This window comes from Amblyomma maculatum, chromosome 3, assembly GCF_055883805.1.
Source record: "Amblyomma maculatum isolate TAMU_Amacu chromosome 3, ASM5588380v1, whole genome shotgun sequence".
Taxonomy (NCBI): domain Eukaryota; kingdom Metazoa; phylum Arthropoda; class Arachnida; order Ixodida; family Ixodidae; genus Amblyomma; species Amblyomma maculatum.
The window spans coordinates 210,363,528-210,381,657 of record NC_139346.1 but is presented as its reverse complement, the minus strand read 5'-3'; the positions used below and the strand labels follow the sequence as shown (position 1 = coordinate 210,381,657).

At 46.2% G+C, this 18,130-nt stretch overlaps 2 protein-coding genes across 6 annotated transcripts in view; one reads left to right on the top strand and one right to left on the bottom strand.

Moving 5' to 3' along the window:
• Positions 1–15,654, top strand: part of LOC146197606 (uncharacterized) — a 37,334-nt gene extending 21,680 nt beyond the window's left edge. Inside the window, exons 1-5 of one of the 5 annotated variants that reach the window (XM_084599511.1) lie at positions 8,639–8,799; positions 8,863–8,981; positions 9,396–9,526; positions 10,045–10,197; positions 10,984–15,654. In XM_084599511.1, coding sequence (XP_084455637.1) covers positions 10,150–10,197; positions 10,984–12,882 — 1,947 coding nt within the window. In that variant the 5' untranslated portion in view covers positions 8,639–8,799; positions 8,863–8,981; positions 9,396–9,526; positions 10,045–10,149 and the 3' untranslated portion in view covers positions 12,883–15,654. Of the gene's footprint in view, positions 1–8,638; positions 8,800–8,862; positions 8,982–9,395; positions 9,527–9,768; positions 9,923–10,044; positions 10,198–10,983 lie in introns of those variants that run through there. The other 4 variants (XM_084599510.1, XM_084599509.1, XM_084599508.1 and 1 more) reach the window with 4 other exon arrangements.
• The window catches only part of ksr (kinase suppressor of ras), a 219,318-nt gene that overhangs the window by 114,312 nt on the left and 86,876 nt on the right, over positions 1–18,130 (bottom strand). The gene's annotated exons all lie outside the window — the stretch shown is intronic.

Genomic DNA, 18,130 nt, shown 5'->3' with positions numbered 1-18,130 from the left:
AATTGCAGACTTATGTCTCCGTAATTCCAGTTATGTTGCAAAAAAAAAAATACTGTTAGTGTTATTAAGGCGAAAAAGTGCTCCTTGTGTGTCTGACGCCACTGCACATTACACTGCACTGAGGCATTGCAGGTGGCAAAATGAAAATGAGATGCCCCCTTCCTCCTTTAAAGGGCCACTGTCCAGGGAAGGCCCTTTTAAGAAAAGGAGCCCTGTGTTTCGATCAGGTACCGGAGATAGTCTGTGCAAAATTCTACAGCGACACGCGCGCCGCAAAGCATCGAAAATACAATTCAAAGCTCCCTCATGCTCTCCTTTGAGAAGCCAGCTTCACCGTTTCCTGCGCTGGCCCGACAGGCCCCGATAATGACGTACGTACCGTGAACGACGTCCATTGGTCCGTCCCGCTGACTGACGGGAGAAGGATGGGTGTCTACCGCTCGCAACGCGCTTTTCCCTCGCCACGGCCAGACTGAATCCAGCGGCGCGCGCTCCCTCGACCGTTTTTTTTTTTTCGCGCTCGCGGAGAGCCACGCCCCACCTCCCGCCAAACGCGGAGGAGGAAGGGGAATTTATATTGCGGAGGGTAGACGACCTCGGGCAGGAGAGTGGAAAACCTTTGCGAGGGAACGGAAGGAGAGAGGCAGGATAGAATCGGGTGATTGCGGTGGCTGTAACTGCGTTATTAGTTACTCTTTTCAAAAACATTTTGCGGCCTTGTGTTCCAGGGGCGATGTCTCACAGTCACCGGAGAAGAAAATATTTTCGACCGGAGGGTGGACAGTGGGCCTTTAAGTGAGAGGTGGGGAAGGTAAGAACCCGCCAAAATAACTGCAAAACTAATAATGACCTATAATGACTAAGCATGACTCAACAAAAATGAAACACCTAAAATGACTCAGTAAAGATCATAGCAACCATGAACAAAAAAAAAAAAAGACTTTTAATTAGTGAAGAAATACATGAGACGTGACAAGAAAATAAGACGAGAAGGTAAGAGGTAGAACAGAATTTAAATCACGATAAACACCCGATGCTAATGCATTGTCACTGCCTAACAATTATTAAGCACATCAGTAATTTAAGACGTATGCTTGTGCATTTCCTTCGAGTCGAATTGACCCCCTAAATTTTCCTCGATCAAGTACCATTCAAAAGACCAATATTTAGACGTTTTGCAATGTTTGGAAAGAAAATATACTACATAATGACATCGTAGTACGGGTTTCAAAACCTTTGCGCAAAGTGTGCGAAATAATACATATTAAAAACTGATGAAAAACAAACTAGTATTTACGTGTTCTTGTACTTTACGGCGGCTTTTGAATTGGTAAATAATACACTACTAAATCGTACGCTTGATATTTAAGGTTTCAGGAAGTCGCACAGGGCGAGTTTTGTAGAGCCCTCATCCAAAAAATCGCAAATTACGTGACTATATTATTAAGGCGAAAGCCTTTAATGGCTCATACTATCGTCCGTTCGCGAGAGGTGTCACACTTCTACACGGGATTCCGCGGGATATCGCGAGATTGGGACGTTATGATCTGGTGACGCCATCAACCATGGCGCAGATCCATAAGGGGTATAGCTAAGTATAAATAAATAAATCGTCTCCACCGGTAATCGAACCTACATCACATGGATCCCCAGCCGAGCGCTTTAATCAACTGAGCCACGCGCCGGATCGTGAAACGCTCATCATAATTCCCCTTGTCTACCGTTAGGATAGCGGGATTCCGCGAGTGACAGATACGGCGCCTTACCTTTCCTGTAAACGAAAAACAGAACTCCGACGAACTTTCATGCGTTCAATGGAATGCTGGCTATGTTCGACAAGGGTTGGTTGGTTGGTTGGTTGGTTGTACAACTTTTAATTCCATCGGAAACGGGGAGTCGTGCGCCCGCGGATTAGAGGCTGGCAGGTAGCCCTTGGCTTGTTGCGGCCTCTTCCGCCAGATGGACGGTGCGGTGCTGGATCGCAGGGTCCGCGCTTCGCAGCAGGGTATCCCAGGCTTCTCTACTTGTAATATTTTGCCCTATCTCTGGAGATTGTGGGCACTCCCAAATTATATTCTAGGCACTGTACCCAAATTATGTGGTCGAGGGTCCCTATTGCCCCACATTGTTTGCATAGATCATTGTCCCTAAGGTCTGGTAGCGCGTGAAACGCCCAGACTGGGTTCATGAACGTATTAGTTTGTAGCCGCCTCCACGCGACTTCTCTATTATTTAGTCTAACATCTGGCGGGGGTACCAGTCTACGTCCCAATTTATAATGGTCGATGATTTCCCCGTAATTTTGCAGACGCTCGTCGTAAGCCCAGTGTTCGGGGGTCTCGACGGCTACCCGGAAGTAGAGAGCTCGGGCTAGCTCGTGAGCCGCCTCGTTACCAGGGACGGCAGCGTGAGCGCGGGTGTCCAAATTAACTGAATTTTCCTATTTATCGTTGTTTGGGTGAGGATTTTGGCCGCCTCCGGCGATATCCCCCCCTTCCCAAAATTTTGAATGGCAGTTTTGCTGTCGCTAATTATGAACTTGAATTATGAATTATGAACGTCACCAGGCGATTCATGCAATACGAAGCTGACCCCGCCGGGCGTCCGATCCAGGCGTCCGTGCGGCGCCTTTCCTTTGGCGCTTCCTCGAACCCCGCACCACACAGCAAACAGAAGCAGACCCAGATGTCTAGGAGACGTTAGTACAGCAGGCATCAGCGGCGTTTCAATTTGATTTACAGGAAAGAAAAGGCGCAGTATCTGTCAATAATTCGCGCACACATGTACCGCGCCGTAAAGGAAGGGAGGCAGATGGGAGTGAAATAAGAGAGGAAGATGGAGGTTTCGTAGTGAAGGACTACGATCCACCGCCTCATCGGCTTTCGCCTCATCGCACTTTAGGGGTTCAAAGTGCCCTCTAGAATATTTTCTTCAATAGTTTATCAGCCCTATTTTTCGCATATTTATCCCTGTGAAGTTCATCTTTTATAGGGACGTTACATATTCTTTGTTTTATGGAGCTTGGAGCAAAAGTTTACATAAATCTATACATTTTGTATAAAACTTAGCGACAATAATTCTGCTTACTTTTAAAACAAAAATAATGCCCTTACATTAAAAAGAAATACTTCTTAAGCGTTATTCGTGTAGATATAGCACCTGCATTTAAGGCAAGGGGTGTTGTATAAACGAAAAATTTCTTGAGGCGATCATACAGAGTTTGTTGACATGACACTGTCGCAAATTTTTGCCTTAATATACTGCCAGTTCTCGTCCCCATAACAATGAGGGTACTGTTCGTCGCTTCAATGGCTATAATTTGGTTTCAGGAATAACAACAGAAAACGTTAAAAAACGTTTTAAGATAGTTTAAAACATTAAGACTACACTCCAGGACGTTTTCCAGAATACAACTTGAATAAACAAAATAAAAACGCAATTTTTTCATTTATTTCTTTCTTTAAAGCACAGGTCGCAAGCCTAACGTAATTTTGTCCCGAATTACCTAAAAGTAAAAGCTACTAAAAGGAATACAGCGCACTAAATGTCCGCAAAGTCACGTAAAAACGTGTTCAACAACATGCGGCTTCCAAATACTTGAAGGCGCGCTACTCTATCTAATAAATACCCTTCATTTCAATTTTGCTGTCCTCCCCGCCGCGCTGGCTGAGTGGCGCTCAATTCCTGAACCCAAGGACGCGAACCGCGGCGGCTGCCTTTCGACGGAAGCAAAAAGCAATGCACCCGGGTTCTGTGCGATGTCAGTGCACGTTAAAAAACCCGAGCTGGTCGAAATTTTCAGAACCCTCCGCTACTGCGTCCCTCATAACCTGAGTCGCTTTGGGACATTAAACCCTGCAAACCAGACCAGACCAATGCTGCTGTTCTAGAAACCACCTGATACAAGGGACTGTTCGAACTTTTTCTGTTGACTAACACTGCACTTCATTTACGAAATAAATTTGTTATTTATTGTTCTCTTGGTTGCTGCATGTCCAGGAACTGTTTAGCATGAGCTTGTGTTGTAACTTTGTTGTTGTAACTTTGTACTGTCTTATGAGTTGTAAATCTGACCCACGCTTCTGCTGTTAATGGTAGCTACCGGGTGTTCGTTCCGAGTCAAGCTGTCTATGCGCCAACTACATTGCGATGGTTAAACTTATTCTGATAATAAATCTTAGAAAGTATTGCATCAAACATTACGATCAGATCACAACGCATTGATATTAGCATGAAGGGTAGGAAGGCAGTACCATAGATAAGAGTCCTTGCTGTAATGCTATAAAACTTCGAATGCAGTTAGCCAAGCAGACTACCACTGCTGCTTGCGACAAATGTGTGCCAGTTACCCGCAGTGCAGTCGGAGGCCTGCAAGCTTTGTGGTAACTTCAGATTCCACAGCGAGTCCCAGCCGGCACAGTGTGTACGCGCATAGACTCGTAAACAGCCGTCTGAGAGGGCTCTTTATATCAGATTACTTAGATTAGAGAAAAAAGAAGTTTTTCAATGCAGAACATAATTTGCCCCGACCACAATTCAAGGGCAGGACGAAGTACACTGAGACACAACGAAAGTGATGACGATGACACCGTGGCTAAGCACCTCATAACGGGCGGGATCGAATTTTTCGATCCTGTCGTGAGATGATGAAATGAGTGTAACGGAGAAATAAAAGTACAAATTGAAAACGAGGAAACAAAACACACGGCGAGAGAATGCACACAGTCAATTTCAACCGTGGTGGCTCCATATTTAACAGAACCATATTTGCTAACACACATATTTGCTTCTCGCGAGACCTAGCAGCGGCAGAATCAATAAATGATATAAAAGGAAGGTAAACGTAAAGCTGACATAGCACCGGGATAATTGGAGGGAGATGGGAGAGGCCTGTGCTCTAATGATAAAATAAAATAATAGACCAAACTTATCGCTTCCGCGTTTTGTTATAGGCGAGATTATCTGTAGAGAAAGCATGATGCCCCATTCTCGCCACTGAAAGCACTCTCCCTTTCCCTCGCCCCCCAGAATAAAAAAAAAAAAGCAGAAACGACGATAAATCCGTTTCGGCGTGAGGTGTCGACCTGCTTCAAAGCGCACCGCCAAATGGAGCGTCCACAACAGCCACGCGCGGTAAACCCGGAAAATAGCTAGCGTACGTATACGTAAGGTAACCTGGAGGCTTGATTTGAAATAGCGTTTGGTACATGTTTACTGCAGACCAAGCTCTTCTTTATCGCATGCTATCCTTTTAGGTATCTCTGTCTGCTTCTTCACCTTCCCTTGAAATCCGCTCCACGTTTTCCTAAGATACCATGGGTTGCCTTCCCTTCGCAGTGTGTACTCTTCGTCCTTGACCATTTCATTAACTATATTTCGGTTGGGACATTGTTAACTTGATTTAATTTCTTCCTGCTTTTCGAGCTAACTCCTGCAACTGCGGGCCGCAATTCGAGCTAAAATGCGTCCCGTATTGCGCACGGATATATACATTGACTACTTTCCACTGCGCACTTCTGGACGACTGGTGGTTTAGGTGAAGACCATTCCAGGCCCTCTGCCCTTGCGAAACCCAGCTTGCACGTCCGGAAGCTCCCGATCCACATACTGCTGCAGCCTACCTTGCAGGATTTTTAACATCACCTTGCTAGCATGCGAAATAAGTGCGATCGTGCGGTAGTTGGAACAATCTTTGGCACTGCCTTTTAATGGTATTGTCACTGGCCATAGGGATTTCTTGGCAGGAAATACTGGAGTGGGTTGCCATTACCTGCCATTGCCAAGGGCAGAGGAACTAGAGACCAAATTGCCAACCTTCGCTGGATCATGGAAAAAGCAAGAGAGTTCCAGAAACCCATTTACTTCTGCTTTATTGATTATGCGAAAGCGTTTGACTGCGTAGATCACAGCAGATTGTGGCAAGCTCTCCAAGAGATGGGATTTCCAATTCACCTCATCTGTCTCCTCAGGAACCTTTATGAAGGGCAAGAGGCCACAGTCAGAACTGGGCATGGTCTTACTGATTGGTTTCCGATTGAGAAATGGTGAGGCAAGGCTGCATACTGTCGCCCTGCCTATTTAACCTATATGCAGAGTGCATCATGAGAAAGGCCGGTCTGGACGAGTCTTCAGCTGGAGTGAAGATTGCTGGAAAACGTATCAACAACCTTAGATATGCGGATGATACCACTTTAATGGCAGAAAGTGAAGTGGAACTCAAGAGACTTCTGATGCGCGTACAAGAAGTGAGTGAGAAGTTTGGGCTTAAACTGAACATTAAAAAGACGAAGATCATGGCGTCTTGCCCTATCAAGTCCTGGAGCATCAATGGACAAGAAGTGGAAGCTGTGACAGATTTTCTGTTCTTGGGCGCCAAGATTACCTCGGAAGGAGACTGCAGCCATGAAATTAGGAGACGCCTGCTTCTGGGAAAGAGAGCAATGGTTAGCCTTGACCGCCTGGTAAAGAGCAGAGACATTAGTCTGCCAACCAAGATCCGTATAACCCTTGCTATGGTCTTTCCAGTTGTGATGTATGGATGCGAGAGTTGGACTGTGAAAAAGGCTGACCGCCGAAGAATTGACGCGTTTGAATTGTGGTGCTGGCGAAGACTCTTAAGAGTTCCTTGGACTGCCAGAAGATCAAATCAGTCGATATTGTCGACCATAAACCCTGACTGCTCATTGGAGGGTCAGATTCTAAAGTTAAAGCTCAGCTACTTTGGTCATCTGATGAGAAGAGAGGAGTCGCTGGAGAAAGATTTGATGTTGGGAAAGGTTGAGGGTCGCCGGAGAAGGGGTAGGCAGCGAACGCGATGGTTAGATGGCATCCTCGAGGCGCTGCAGATGAAGTTATGTGATGTTAAGAAGATAGTGAGAGACCGGAAAGCGTGGCGTGACATGGTCCATAGGGTCACGAAGAGTCGGACACGACTGAACGCCTGAACTGAACTGATTCCAGGCCCTGTGCTTACTTGTGCACTTTCTGATGAAATGGCCATGTTTATGAATAAAAGCGGATGTATAAAAGAATAAAGTGAAGGAAAAAAGGTGCGTGAAGGGTCAGCCTTCGCATCCGCATTGAGCAGAGATGAAACGGCTCTTCTTTCTTATTCATGCAATGAGGGTATTAAAGATGAATTAGCGCGCAATTTTCCTTTTCCCTGAGCGTTGCGTTCTCCCTTTGCTTTCGTCCTTTTATTTTGTCATTTTTTTTTAACTAGCGGCCTATAACACCCCCGAAAATATTTCTGGCTATGCCACTGGTCTAAGATATGCCAGCCCGTCGTATACCTCGCGACCTTGCAGGGATTTCGGTTGTAGCTAGTAGATATACTTTTGTCATGTACTTGCACAGCACGGTTTGCCGGTAAAACAAAAAATTATGTATACTATAGCTTACAAAAAACTCTTCCCGGCCCGTTCTGCCTCCTCAACCTAACACACGGGGGCTGGTGTCGATTTCGGCTGTCCTCCGATATGATCTGTTATCAGCTATCACCTCTTCCGGGTCGTTTTGGCCGGTCAGGTCTATGACGGGTGCGAACGGGTTTTGTCCTGGTGACTTTGTTCATGGGGACGCTTTTGTGGCTGTGGGTAGATAAAGTTGCGCACACTTCCTGGCTCCGGCATGAGTCTTTGGAGTCTGGGAGGTAGAGACGAAGAAAGAAAGAAGGAAAGAAAGAAAGAAAGAAAGAAAGAAAGAAAGAAAGAAAGAAAGAAAGAAAGAAAGAAAGAAGAGAAAGAAAGAAAGAAAGAAAGAAAGAGAGAAAGAAAGAAAGAAAGAAAGAAAGAAAGAAAGAAAGAAAGAAAGAAAGAAAGAAAGAAAGAAAGAAAGAAAGAAAGAAAGAAAGAAAATGGGGCAGATGAGGTCAGTGTGGCTATTCAAAAGAAAATTTCTTCCTTTCTACTAATAATAATAGAAGTGCGCTAACTTAACAAAAGAGAACAAAGGGGAACACACATAACACGACATTATGTACAAAGAGCAGACTTTCAACTGAAATTTTATTTTATGAACAACCAACCTCACCCTTTAAAGCATTATTAACGTTTCTTCCTGCCCTCCTTAAATCGACCCTTGGAGAGGGCGGCTCCATTCATAGCACTTCTCTTGGTACGTGCTGTGATAAGACGTTGCATCAGTCAGGCCGCTCACATTGTACGTCAACCTCATAGATGGTAAAACCACTTTTCTCTCGACTACTCTGACGACCGTCTTAAATGTCTGTCAACAAGACGGACGTGACAGCCGGTGACGGAAGGCGAACGCGTGGCTGGCGGTGAGTCAAAAAAGGCAAGGGGTCCAGGCACGATGGCGGAGGCTGCGGCCTTCCAATTAAGAGTCACGGAAACAAAGGGCCCCGCACGTCCTCTGCGCACCGTCCCGAGCCACCATCGCTCGCGTGCTCGTACATGTGCCTCAGGCTCACGCAAGCCGACGTGTCAAAGGCGGGCGCCGTACACAGGCCTGCGTGCTATACGTGTACGTTCGTGCGACTCCATTGGGCCCGCGCCGCCGCCTCGGCTGCGCGGCACGCTCGTTAGAACCTTGGCGCTGCCGGCTCGCGTGTATACTACGTAGCATTTTGGCTGGCTGCCTGCCTGGCCCTCTGGGAGTGCGGCCCGCTGACTGTCGGAACGCGCCTCACGCCTCCTTCTGTCTTTGCTGTGACGCGAGAGAAGTAGGGGAGCTGCAGTAACAGCTGCCCCATTCCTCGAGGGTGCTTGCTCGCTGTTTGTGCGTGGTGACAATTTGATTGTCTCCTTATCCCACACGAGCCTCGGGGCGGCTCGAAAGGTTGTGTCACTGTTCCGGGATGGCGTGGGCCGCTCCACATCGTGGCATTTTGTCACTGCGCAGGCCTCGCTGCCTTTGGCCCCATGGCTTCTTGGACCTCTCAGGCGTCTGGAGATGGGATGGTCGGTCGAGTATGGCCCATGTTGCCACTCTATAAGAACGCTGGGTGAAATGCACCAACGGTGAGTCCCTCCCACCCCCCTCTATTTTTTTTAAGGTAAATGGATTTCTTTGTATTTAGCACACCCAGACTTTTAATAACAACATTTTTTCACGCTTGGAAGAAGTGTAGATGCATTCACAACGACTTAAGGCAAGAAAAATAAGAGTTAATCCTTTGCATGCCAACTTTTGTGTACGGGAAGAAAGCCTCAATCTTTCGATGCACTATAATTTACTCGCAAGAATTTAGCGGAAATCTCGCACAAGATTTCCATACTGTGCTTTTATCATGCAAATTCGACACTGCGCTTTTATTATTATCAAATGTAGCAGCTTAAAGAGCCCGCCTTAAGCTGCTATAGAATATCAAGCCTTCATGGCTTTCGTCGTGTTCACACTTAATTTTTAACACGTTTTTGCATGTGATAAACCAGCTGAAGCAGACAGATTCGAAATATGCGTAGCCCGACTTCAACGAGCCGTCTTCACTGCACACCTGACTGTCTTCTCCGTCGTGCATGGCTTTCTTTCTCTCTGGTTCAACTTGTTAATGGGCAACCGAACCGTGAGTGGATGCATTCTTGTTGTAGTTGAGACAGACGCGGTTTTCACATTCTCTCTCTCTATTAAAAATCTCAACTTCAGAATTCTGAAAGCTCACGAGGTGCTGCTTCAGATGGTTTTTTTTTCTGTCATCCGTTACGGGGCTGTCGTTTCCGCACCGGACGCACATCCGCAGCGGATTTGTTCTTCGTTGTTGGCTGTTCGCAGAGCAAGTGACGCTGATAGGGTTGACCGCTTTTGTTCGGCGTAGAAACGGGGCCGTGTGACGTACGTTTCTACCCAGATGTGTCATAAGGAATCCCTAGCATCTGAGCTTCTGAGCTTCATGCTTTTACATAAAGGTGTCGTAGCAAGTGTCTGCGAGTAAAGCCAATTGTCCCTGAGACTTTGGCCTCAGGTACCTTTGACTCCTGCCGTAAAGAAGCCCTGACAATTTTCTCAACTTCCCTCTATTTTTGTTCTTAGCGAGGGTTATTCGCTCTTATGCTCTACCGCTTTTTTTTTAATTATTTCTTTCAGCGCAATGGCTTGTCGAGACTCTAGGATACAGGGACTGCGAGCGATGTCCACCTGGGTTTTCTGTAGGTTGCAGTTAAAATTTTGTTGTCCACTCGGCGGGTACGAATGACCATGGCTCCGGCACCGTTTCAAAAGGCGTCTAAACCATCAGTGGTAAGCTGAAGTGTTTTTTCACTTTGGTTTCTTTCAACTTTAATCTGCTGGCAACTAAACGAAGATTAGCATGTTTTAAGCATGCTCTTTGACTAAATAGCGAAATTCTCGCAATTACGAACTACATGTTAAAAATATTTTAGAATTACATTGTTTATTATGAGGCAAGGAAAGTTGTTACAGTCTTGATTTGGCCACCATCCACTCTCAGTTCTGAACTGTACACTTTCACACGAGGCTGATCCCGAGTGTGACCTGAAACTAGAAGATTAATTAAATGTACTTAAAGGATATGAGGCTATTTAATTAATTGAATCATTCACAAACTTTACACAGTGAAAGTCTGGGTCATCAACACCGTCGACCTATATGCGCTCGAGACAAAAAGGTTTGCGTGATTTATAAACCGAGAGGGGTCCTACTGAGGTATGCAGATATTGCTACCAAGAAAGTCTATAGAGTGTAGTAATAAAGCTTGCCGAAAGGCTGGCGAGAAGAACAAAAATAGAGGTACGCTTGGAGTACGCCAGCTTGGAATCGCTGCTATCCCAGACAGCACAAACCATCGGCCCAGTACTGCTACAGTACTGTCATTATACGGTTTTGCATAGGACTGATGATTGCCAACAGAGTGTCAATACTATGACAACTGAACTTTCAAGCACTTACAATTAGTAACTAATTTTTTATCTTGTAACTTACTCAAATTACCTTCAGTTTACAAATTTCTGCTTACCCACTTAGATTTTTTCAATTGCGTGCGCAACGTTACTTTAACTGTTCCAGGTGCCCGCGAAGTCCGTGCGCAAGAACACGGTGCTGGCTGTCATCGGGACGGTCGGCGTGGCGTCCATTTTTTTCTTTTACTCTCGCCAGGACGATTCATTCTGGCTCAAGCCCGTCATCGTCGCTAAAGAGCTTGTCCGCTTAGGGCAGCCCGGTTACGTCGTCTACACGAACGGCTGCAAGATCCCTGCTTTCGACCCGTTTCATTGGACAGTAGCAAGTCTGTACCGCAAGCAGACTATGTACGTTTGTCCCGGAAAGCCTAGTTTCATACGCCTCACCGCTAACGTGCCTTCCATAGATTCCAGTGTCCTCTGGGAGCACTACAAGCGCAAGCCGCACGACGTGTTATGCACTTACCAGAAAATAACGCGCGATGAAAACCGGACAGAACCGGATTCAGCGGTAGTATACCACCCTAGTTCTAAGCTTGTCTTCGGTGCTCCGCTCTCTACTGATTTTGTGTTTGTGACGTGCTCCGCGTATGGTGTCAAGATTCACGAGGAATTTCTCATGGTGCCCGTGCTGAAAGAGGAGGTGGAACGGCGCTGCAAGCTCGCGGAAGACTCGGTGAAGCCCGAGTTCAACCACACGAAAGAACGTTTAAACATTGTGATCGTCGGCTTGGACTCCGTTTCAAGGCTTAACTCCCTCCGTCACCTGAAAAGAACTCGCGATTTCTTGTTGGACGATATGGAAGCCATAGAATTTTATGGATACAACAAGGTTGGCGACAACTCGTTTCCAAACCAAGTCCCCCTATTGACCGGGAAGTCAGCCGAGGAAGCCATGGCACTTTGTCCGGAAAAATTCTTCGACAATCTAGACTTCTTGTGGGACAGATACGCTGGCCTAGGCTACCGCACGTTCTTTCTGGAGGAAAGCCCGAAGTATGGGCTTTTCAATTACCTCCTTAAGGGATTCAAATCCATTCCGACCGACTACTACTGCCGTCCCATGATTTTTGCCATCGACAACTCGAGATTCAAGAAGTTCATCGGTGGCGGCAAAGGTTGCGTAGGTTCAAACGTCCAGACAGAAATGTACCTCGACTACTTCACCTCTCTGGTCGCCTTTCTCGGAACCCGCAGCTACTTCACGTACACATGGATCTCCGATGTGACGCACGACAATTTCAATTCCGCTGGATTCGCGGACGGGCCTTTCCTTCGGACTTTCCAAAGGCTCAACGCAAGCGGCGTCGCGGACAAATCTGTGATAGTGTTCCTCAGCGACCACGGCATGCGCTACGGTCCCATTCGGCAGACGCTGATCGGCAAGTACGAGGACCGCATGCCTTTCATGTTCCTGCTTCTACCCCGCGAGTTCCGTCGCAAGTACCCGGATGTCGTTCGGAATCTCAGAACCAACCAGCACCGCCTTATCACGCACTACGACCTGCACGCCACCCTTTTGGAACTTACCGACTTCCCCAATGATCTTCCGTCGTTGAAGACCAGCCACGGTATGAGCCTGTTCAAAGAGGTGCCTGAGAATCGGACTTGCAGAGAGGCCTTCATCGCTCCGCACTGGTGCTGCTGCCACGACAGTGGACAGTTCCCCGTCAATGACCCACTCTCAAAGAAAATGGCCCAATTCGTCCTCCGTACCGTCAATGGCTGGCTTCAGGACGGAGCGCCGGGCAAATGTATGCGCCTGCAGCTTCGCAGCGTTGTGGACGTGTACGAGGTCACGGTCGATGCGAACAGTGAAGTCCGTTACTTCTGGGTCACCCTAAAGTGTTTCCCGGGCGAGGGTATGCTGGAAGCCACCGTGGCCGTGAACGGAACTGACGTGTTTGCGGCTGAACGTGTAAGCCGCCTCAACTGGCACGGCTCCCAGTCGTCTTGCGTCAAAGATCACCTGCTCGAACTTTACTGCTTTTGTAAGCATCAATAAGTTATGCACTGGTCCTCAGGGTTCGATGCCTTCAGAATGGACTCTCAGGGCCAGCTTTATGCATATTTTACCTTTAAGCGCCTTCAGGATGGCGGCGAGTCTCGCAGCTCGGTGTTTCAATGTTAGCCCTCTGTGCGTTTTTTATTTCCTGGATCGTGTCGTAGTTATCTTTTATTTTATATTTTTCAGAAAATGTTGTATGCGAGGAATGCATGTTGAGAATTATACGCCATGTACGAATATGCCATACTAGTCACACTGAAATCTATGAAAATGTTTTATGATCACAACAGACAACGGGTGCTGGAAAAAAAAAATCACATCTATGTCCGAATTCGCGCAAGCACATCGAAGTAAACTAACCGTAAGATTTTAAGTAGCGTGCTCATACACTTATTGACGTCATGTTGGCTTTGGATGTATTACTACGGATTATTATTACTATGCTTTTACGTGGTTGTCAATTTTGGTTGGTCAATTTTTTGGATCATATTTTCCTTTTAGATTGTTAAAGAAAGCGTAACTAAACATCGACCTCCTGCTGTGTTCGACGGGAAAAAAATATATTTGTATAAATCTCTACCTCCCAAGGGGATACTGCTAGGAGGCGGGTTTGTTTCGGTTCAATCGCTTTCGTTAGGCGTCACTGTAAACTTAGGCAGCTTTCAACAACACAACTGCCCTTCGTTGAACCTGGATTTCAAGGACATATATTGAAAAAAGTATGGAGCACGCAGCAAATCTATATCGCTCAACATATCTAATGGCGACGCTATAGTGTTACATTGCGTAAGAGCGATCACCTTGCACCTAGCGGACAACTCTGGAATAGAAACCTACGAACCGATGCAGTGTTGTGAAACGAAAGGGGGACGGTATCTTTTTCCACGGCGTACTAGAGCGGAAAGAAGAAGGATGCGGTAAGAGGGCTTTACAGTTGGGTAATGCAGTGCAGAAAGCCGTTTTACGCAACAAACTAATGAGCAGGGACGTCGTTAAAGTGACGAAAAGCACCATGCTACCATTTCTATACTCGCTAATATATAGGCGCTTTTTTCTCTAATAATTAAATATGAGCGCAACACCGGTCACATTTCTTCTTTGCAATTTTTCCTGGCAACTTGCACTGCAGCCACTGCTAAGGTTTTCTGCCTGGCACTGGTGTAACCACCGAGTGCTGTCCTTTAACGGTTAAAAATAGCCTTAACTGCCTCATGAGTTGTTTGATGGTGCTGGGGCGGGGGAGGAGGAGGAGGTATTTTCAGTGAGTACTTAAGGCATTTTTCTATTACTCAAACGAACTTATCAGTATTGCAAACGCTCACACTCCTGAGATTTTGCTGCTTCACCCAAATGTTAACATATAGAATCTCCTTCAGTCATTCGCATGTATAACGTGATATCAGCGTTCATTAACGTCTAACCAAATTTCGGTGACGTTAATGTGTTTATATGAACCAAACAGAAAAAAATGGTTACGAACAGAGTTTTGGCGATTGTAAAGGCAGACGTGGCCTATAGTGCGTGAGTTCTTGCTCGAGAAGGCAAACCACTTTGAGTCGCAAGTGATGCAGCGTTACCGCGTTACGTTTTATTTTATTTTTTGTGAAAGATATGGTCATGTTGGAGATCACGTGCGCTGACTGTGTCTTCACAGCTACTCGAAGCTGCGTGCTTCCGCTTATTCTGGACGTTTGCCTTTCGTTAAAGTCCTTCACAACTGTCATACTAAACTATAAGTCGTTTTCGTCAGCGCTAACTTCACGAACACAGCGCCACAGGACGAGCGGCGCATATACGTGATTTCCAATTCCACGGAGCGGGCTGTTTGTGTGATATAGTGAATTTTTTCTTACCTCTTGTTCCGGCCTGGTGCATTTTGCAGGACGTTTACTGCTGTGAAACAGGACGAAATATGTTATTGTTTGCTTTTTTTTTGTACAATTTACATAAGTTATGCAAAGCTATTATTTACACGAACGTTTTACACTCTTTTTGCTTTGCTACAAATTGTAGATGTACTAGTAAAGATGAAGTCGCCTTACTTGACAGCAAAATGTGTGCAATACGCTGTATATAAGTGCAGATCGCAAGTCACGCTTCTGCGCACTGCGGTATTGGTCCTGTTTGGGCTATTCGCGGATGGTAATCTGCGGGAATTTTCTGCTCTCAACGTGGATGCGTGCGGAACTCTGGCACTGAACTCTCTTTCGAGCTTATTTATGAAATCTTGTGGGCTACAGCGCTCAATCTTGCCGTCATGCCGTCGCTGCAGGAGACAAGGAAAAAAAAAATTCATTAGACCCTGTCCTGAAAAAAAAAAGAAGAGGGATTTATTTCACTAGTATTCATCCGAACACGATGCTCATAATTAGCGCACGTTTCGCTCTAAACTTTCATTACCGCTAGTTTTCAGATCAAGCGCCAAAGAACACAGACAGCAAGGAACTGAGATTCAGTGTCTACAACTATTGAGCAGTGCATGTTGACTGCTCTCTAAATACAAACGCGCGCAAAAATGAAAGCGCACGAAGCAGCTGAAGAAAGACGCCAAACTTCCAGAATTTCGGGAAACGAAACCCCCAATCTGCATCAATCCCACCCCTTCTCCCCAATCACCCCATCCACTTCAAAAAAAAAAAAAAAAAAAACATTATATTGCGCTTGGCGCATTTTCACAGGACGTTTTCCTAAGCTGGATTGTTGCTATTATAAATATTCCTAAAAAGTTATTGCCTCCTGCCTAAATAAAGCAAAGAAAAAAAAAAAGAACACACCAGCTGCTTTCCAAATACCGGGATCAGAATTTTCAGCCTTATGCTAGGAGGGGCATATATGCCTCCTGCTTTTCTCTCTGCGCAGGGAATTTTTCGCCTTTAATAAACAAGACGAAAAAGGCTTACTTCCGATTGGCATCGAAATTCTCCGATTGATAACAGAGTGGAGAGAACGTTAAGCCTCCACACGTGAGATACGCTCGCATTTGGCTCGTAACGCCGCTACTACTTGCGTCGTTGTAATCAGTGCCCATGTGAACAAGTTTGCAAATAAGTCCACACGTTTTGCTGTCTGTACACAGGATGAACTTGTTTTCGTACACTATGGCTCGGTTGTGATTTGAAATCAACGCACGAGAATAAAAAAAAAAAAAAAACTCAAAACATGGTGTTCTGTCGGTTCATTTCGGCGTTATCTGTTTAACGCGCTCCAAACAAGAGCTGCAATACTACAATTTTCTCGCTTGGCTCATTATGACTGCTCTTAGACGAGAAGCTGCAGCAGCAACAAAAATAAAGAAAAGGAAAGTAAAACATTCTTGTTTCAACATTTGAGCGCACTGTGCCAAAACCATGCAATGCGGTCGCAGTGTAACTGGGGGAGATATATGACGATTATGTTTTAATTCTACTAATATTTTTTTTTCTTTTCTTGGTATTCGTCATGGGATACAACTACAGGCCTAGAGATCGTTGTTCAGGGCTGACAGGGGCTTCCCAAAAGACTTGTAGGGGGCGGAGGGGAGGAGGGGGTAGAAAAGCACTATATTCAGCGCGATGCGTGTGTCTTTCTATCTTTCCTTGTTTCTGGGTCCGTTTTAGCATTACACACTATACTGCGTTTGCACACTATACAATCTGTTTGCAGCTGCACGAAAGGTCAGGGTGATGTTAGGCAATCAGGGTGGTGTGCACTATGTGCTCGTACTCTCCTGTGCCGCCGTCGGCGATAGGCGCGTAGGAACACAGTCATGTAGTGCGCGTCATCCTGATTGGCCCAGATCTCCCTTACCTTTCTTGCTGATGCAGACAGAGCGCTTTTAATTACTTTTTTTTTTGTAGCTATTAGTGGATTAAAATCCGTTCTGTATCAAGGGGTGTCTTCAGAAAACATGGGGCTGAGTACAACCCTTATTGGGGGTGTGTAGGGAAATATAAGAGCTATAGGCTCCGGGCGGCAAGCAAGAGACACAAATAGCAACGCGTTTCTCAGTTTTGTTGTTCTTGTCTGTGCCTCGCTCTATTTAATTTTTTTTTATGCGCCTTTTTTTATAAAACAGCTAGCATGATTCCCGATGCTTTGCATGTGAGCCGGTGTAGGTGAGTGGAATATAAGCGTATACATGCGTGTGTATGTGTGTGCGCGTGCCAGTTTGTATGCGGTGTTTCGCTTTCCGATAGGCAGTCATGAGGTGGTGTTAGTGGTTTAATGTTACATAATAAAAAAGAAGGAAAAGTGTGTTGTCGGACGCGACAACCGTTATCTAAAAATTTGAAGCACCTGGGTGGCGGCCGGCGGGAAAGAAAAGGGGATATGGAGAGGATAGCCAGGGTAGTGGCCGTGTTGCTTAACGTTACCAGCTTGTCTGACAGTTAACACCAGTAAGAGCGTTCAGGGACGGATTCATAAATCTTGTCCTTAGCCATTTGATTTTCATTAGGTCTAGCCTTGGTTACCCAGTCATTACATGCAGTGGTAAGCCAGCCATGGTCAATCAGGCTTTTTCTGTATTCGCGCCTAAATCTGGCTGCTTCATGTTACGTTGTGACAACCGGAAAGCAGGGCCGCATTTCCAAAACCGACTGGCTCGAAACGATCGAAACGGACTCGAGACGGCACCCGCGGCGGCGATTTGCGGCAAAACAGTCGTCGCGCGCAACCTGAAGCCCAAAGAATATACTGCTTCATTCCATAAAATTGAAATCGTATTTAACGTAATAAAAGGCACTTTCACGGGTAAAAACAAGCGGTTATATAGAGCGGCATGTGCCGGCGTGGATGGCTATATATATTTATGGATGCTCCACGACTGCCAGCGTTCGGTACTTGGTCAAGCAGCTGCATGCTTATGACAGCTTCCCTGTGCGGCAGAAATTCCTGCATACTGGCGGCATAGACTTACTTTGTGGTAATAGTTAGGTGCAGTGCTGGCACATCGCCTGGCGGATAAGGTAATTGCCGCGACCCTCGCCCATTCGTCTCAGCATTCCGCGCGTGCGCACTCTCGCCCCACTATTACCCTATCCGGTTGGGTTCCCATATTCTCTTTCCTCACCCCCAAAGTGACAGTACTCCCCCCCCCCCCCCCCTTCCCCCCCTCCCCCTCTTTATTCGCGCGTTAAGAATGCCCGAAAACCTGTTCTCTCAGAATGGCCTGTGCGATGGGAACTGCACCCGAAGCTGCGTGGGCTGTAGTAGATGCATGCACTGCACCTAACTGTTGTCCTTGAGTCAGGTTCTCCCACCATTG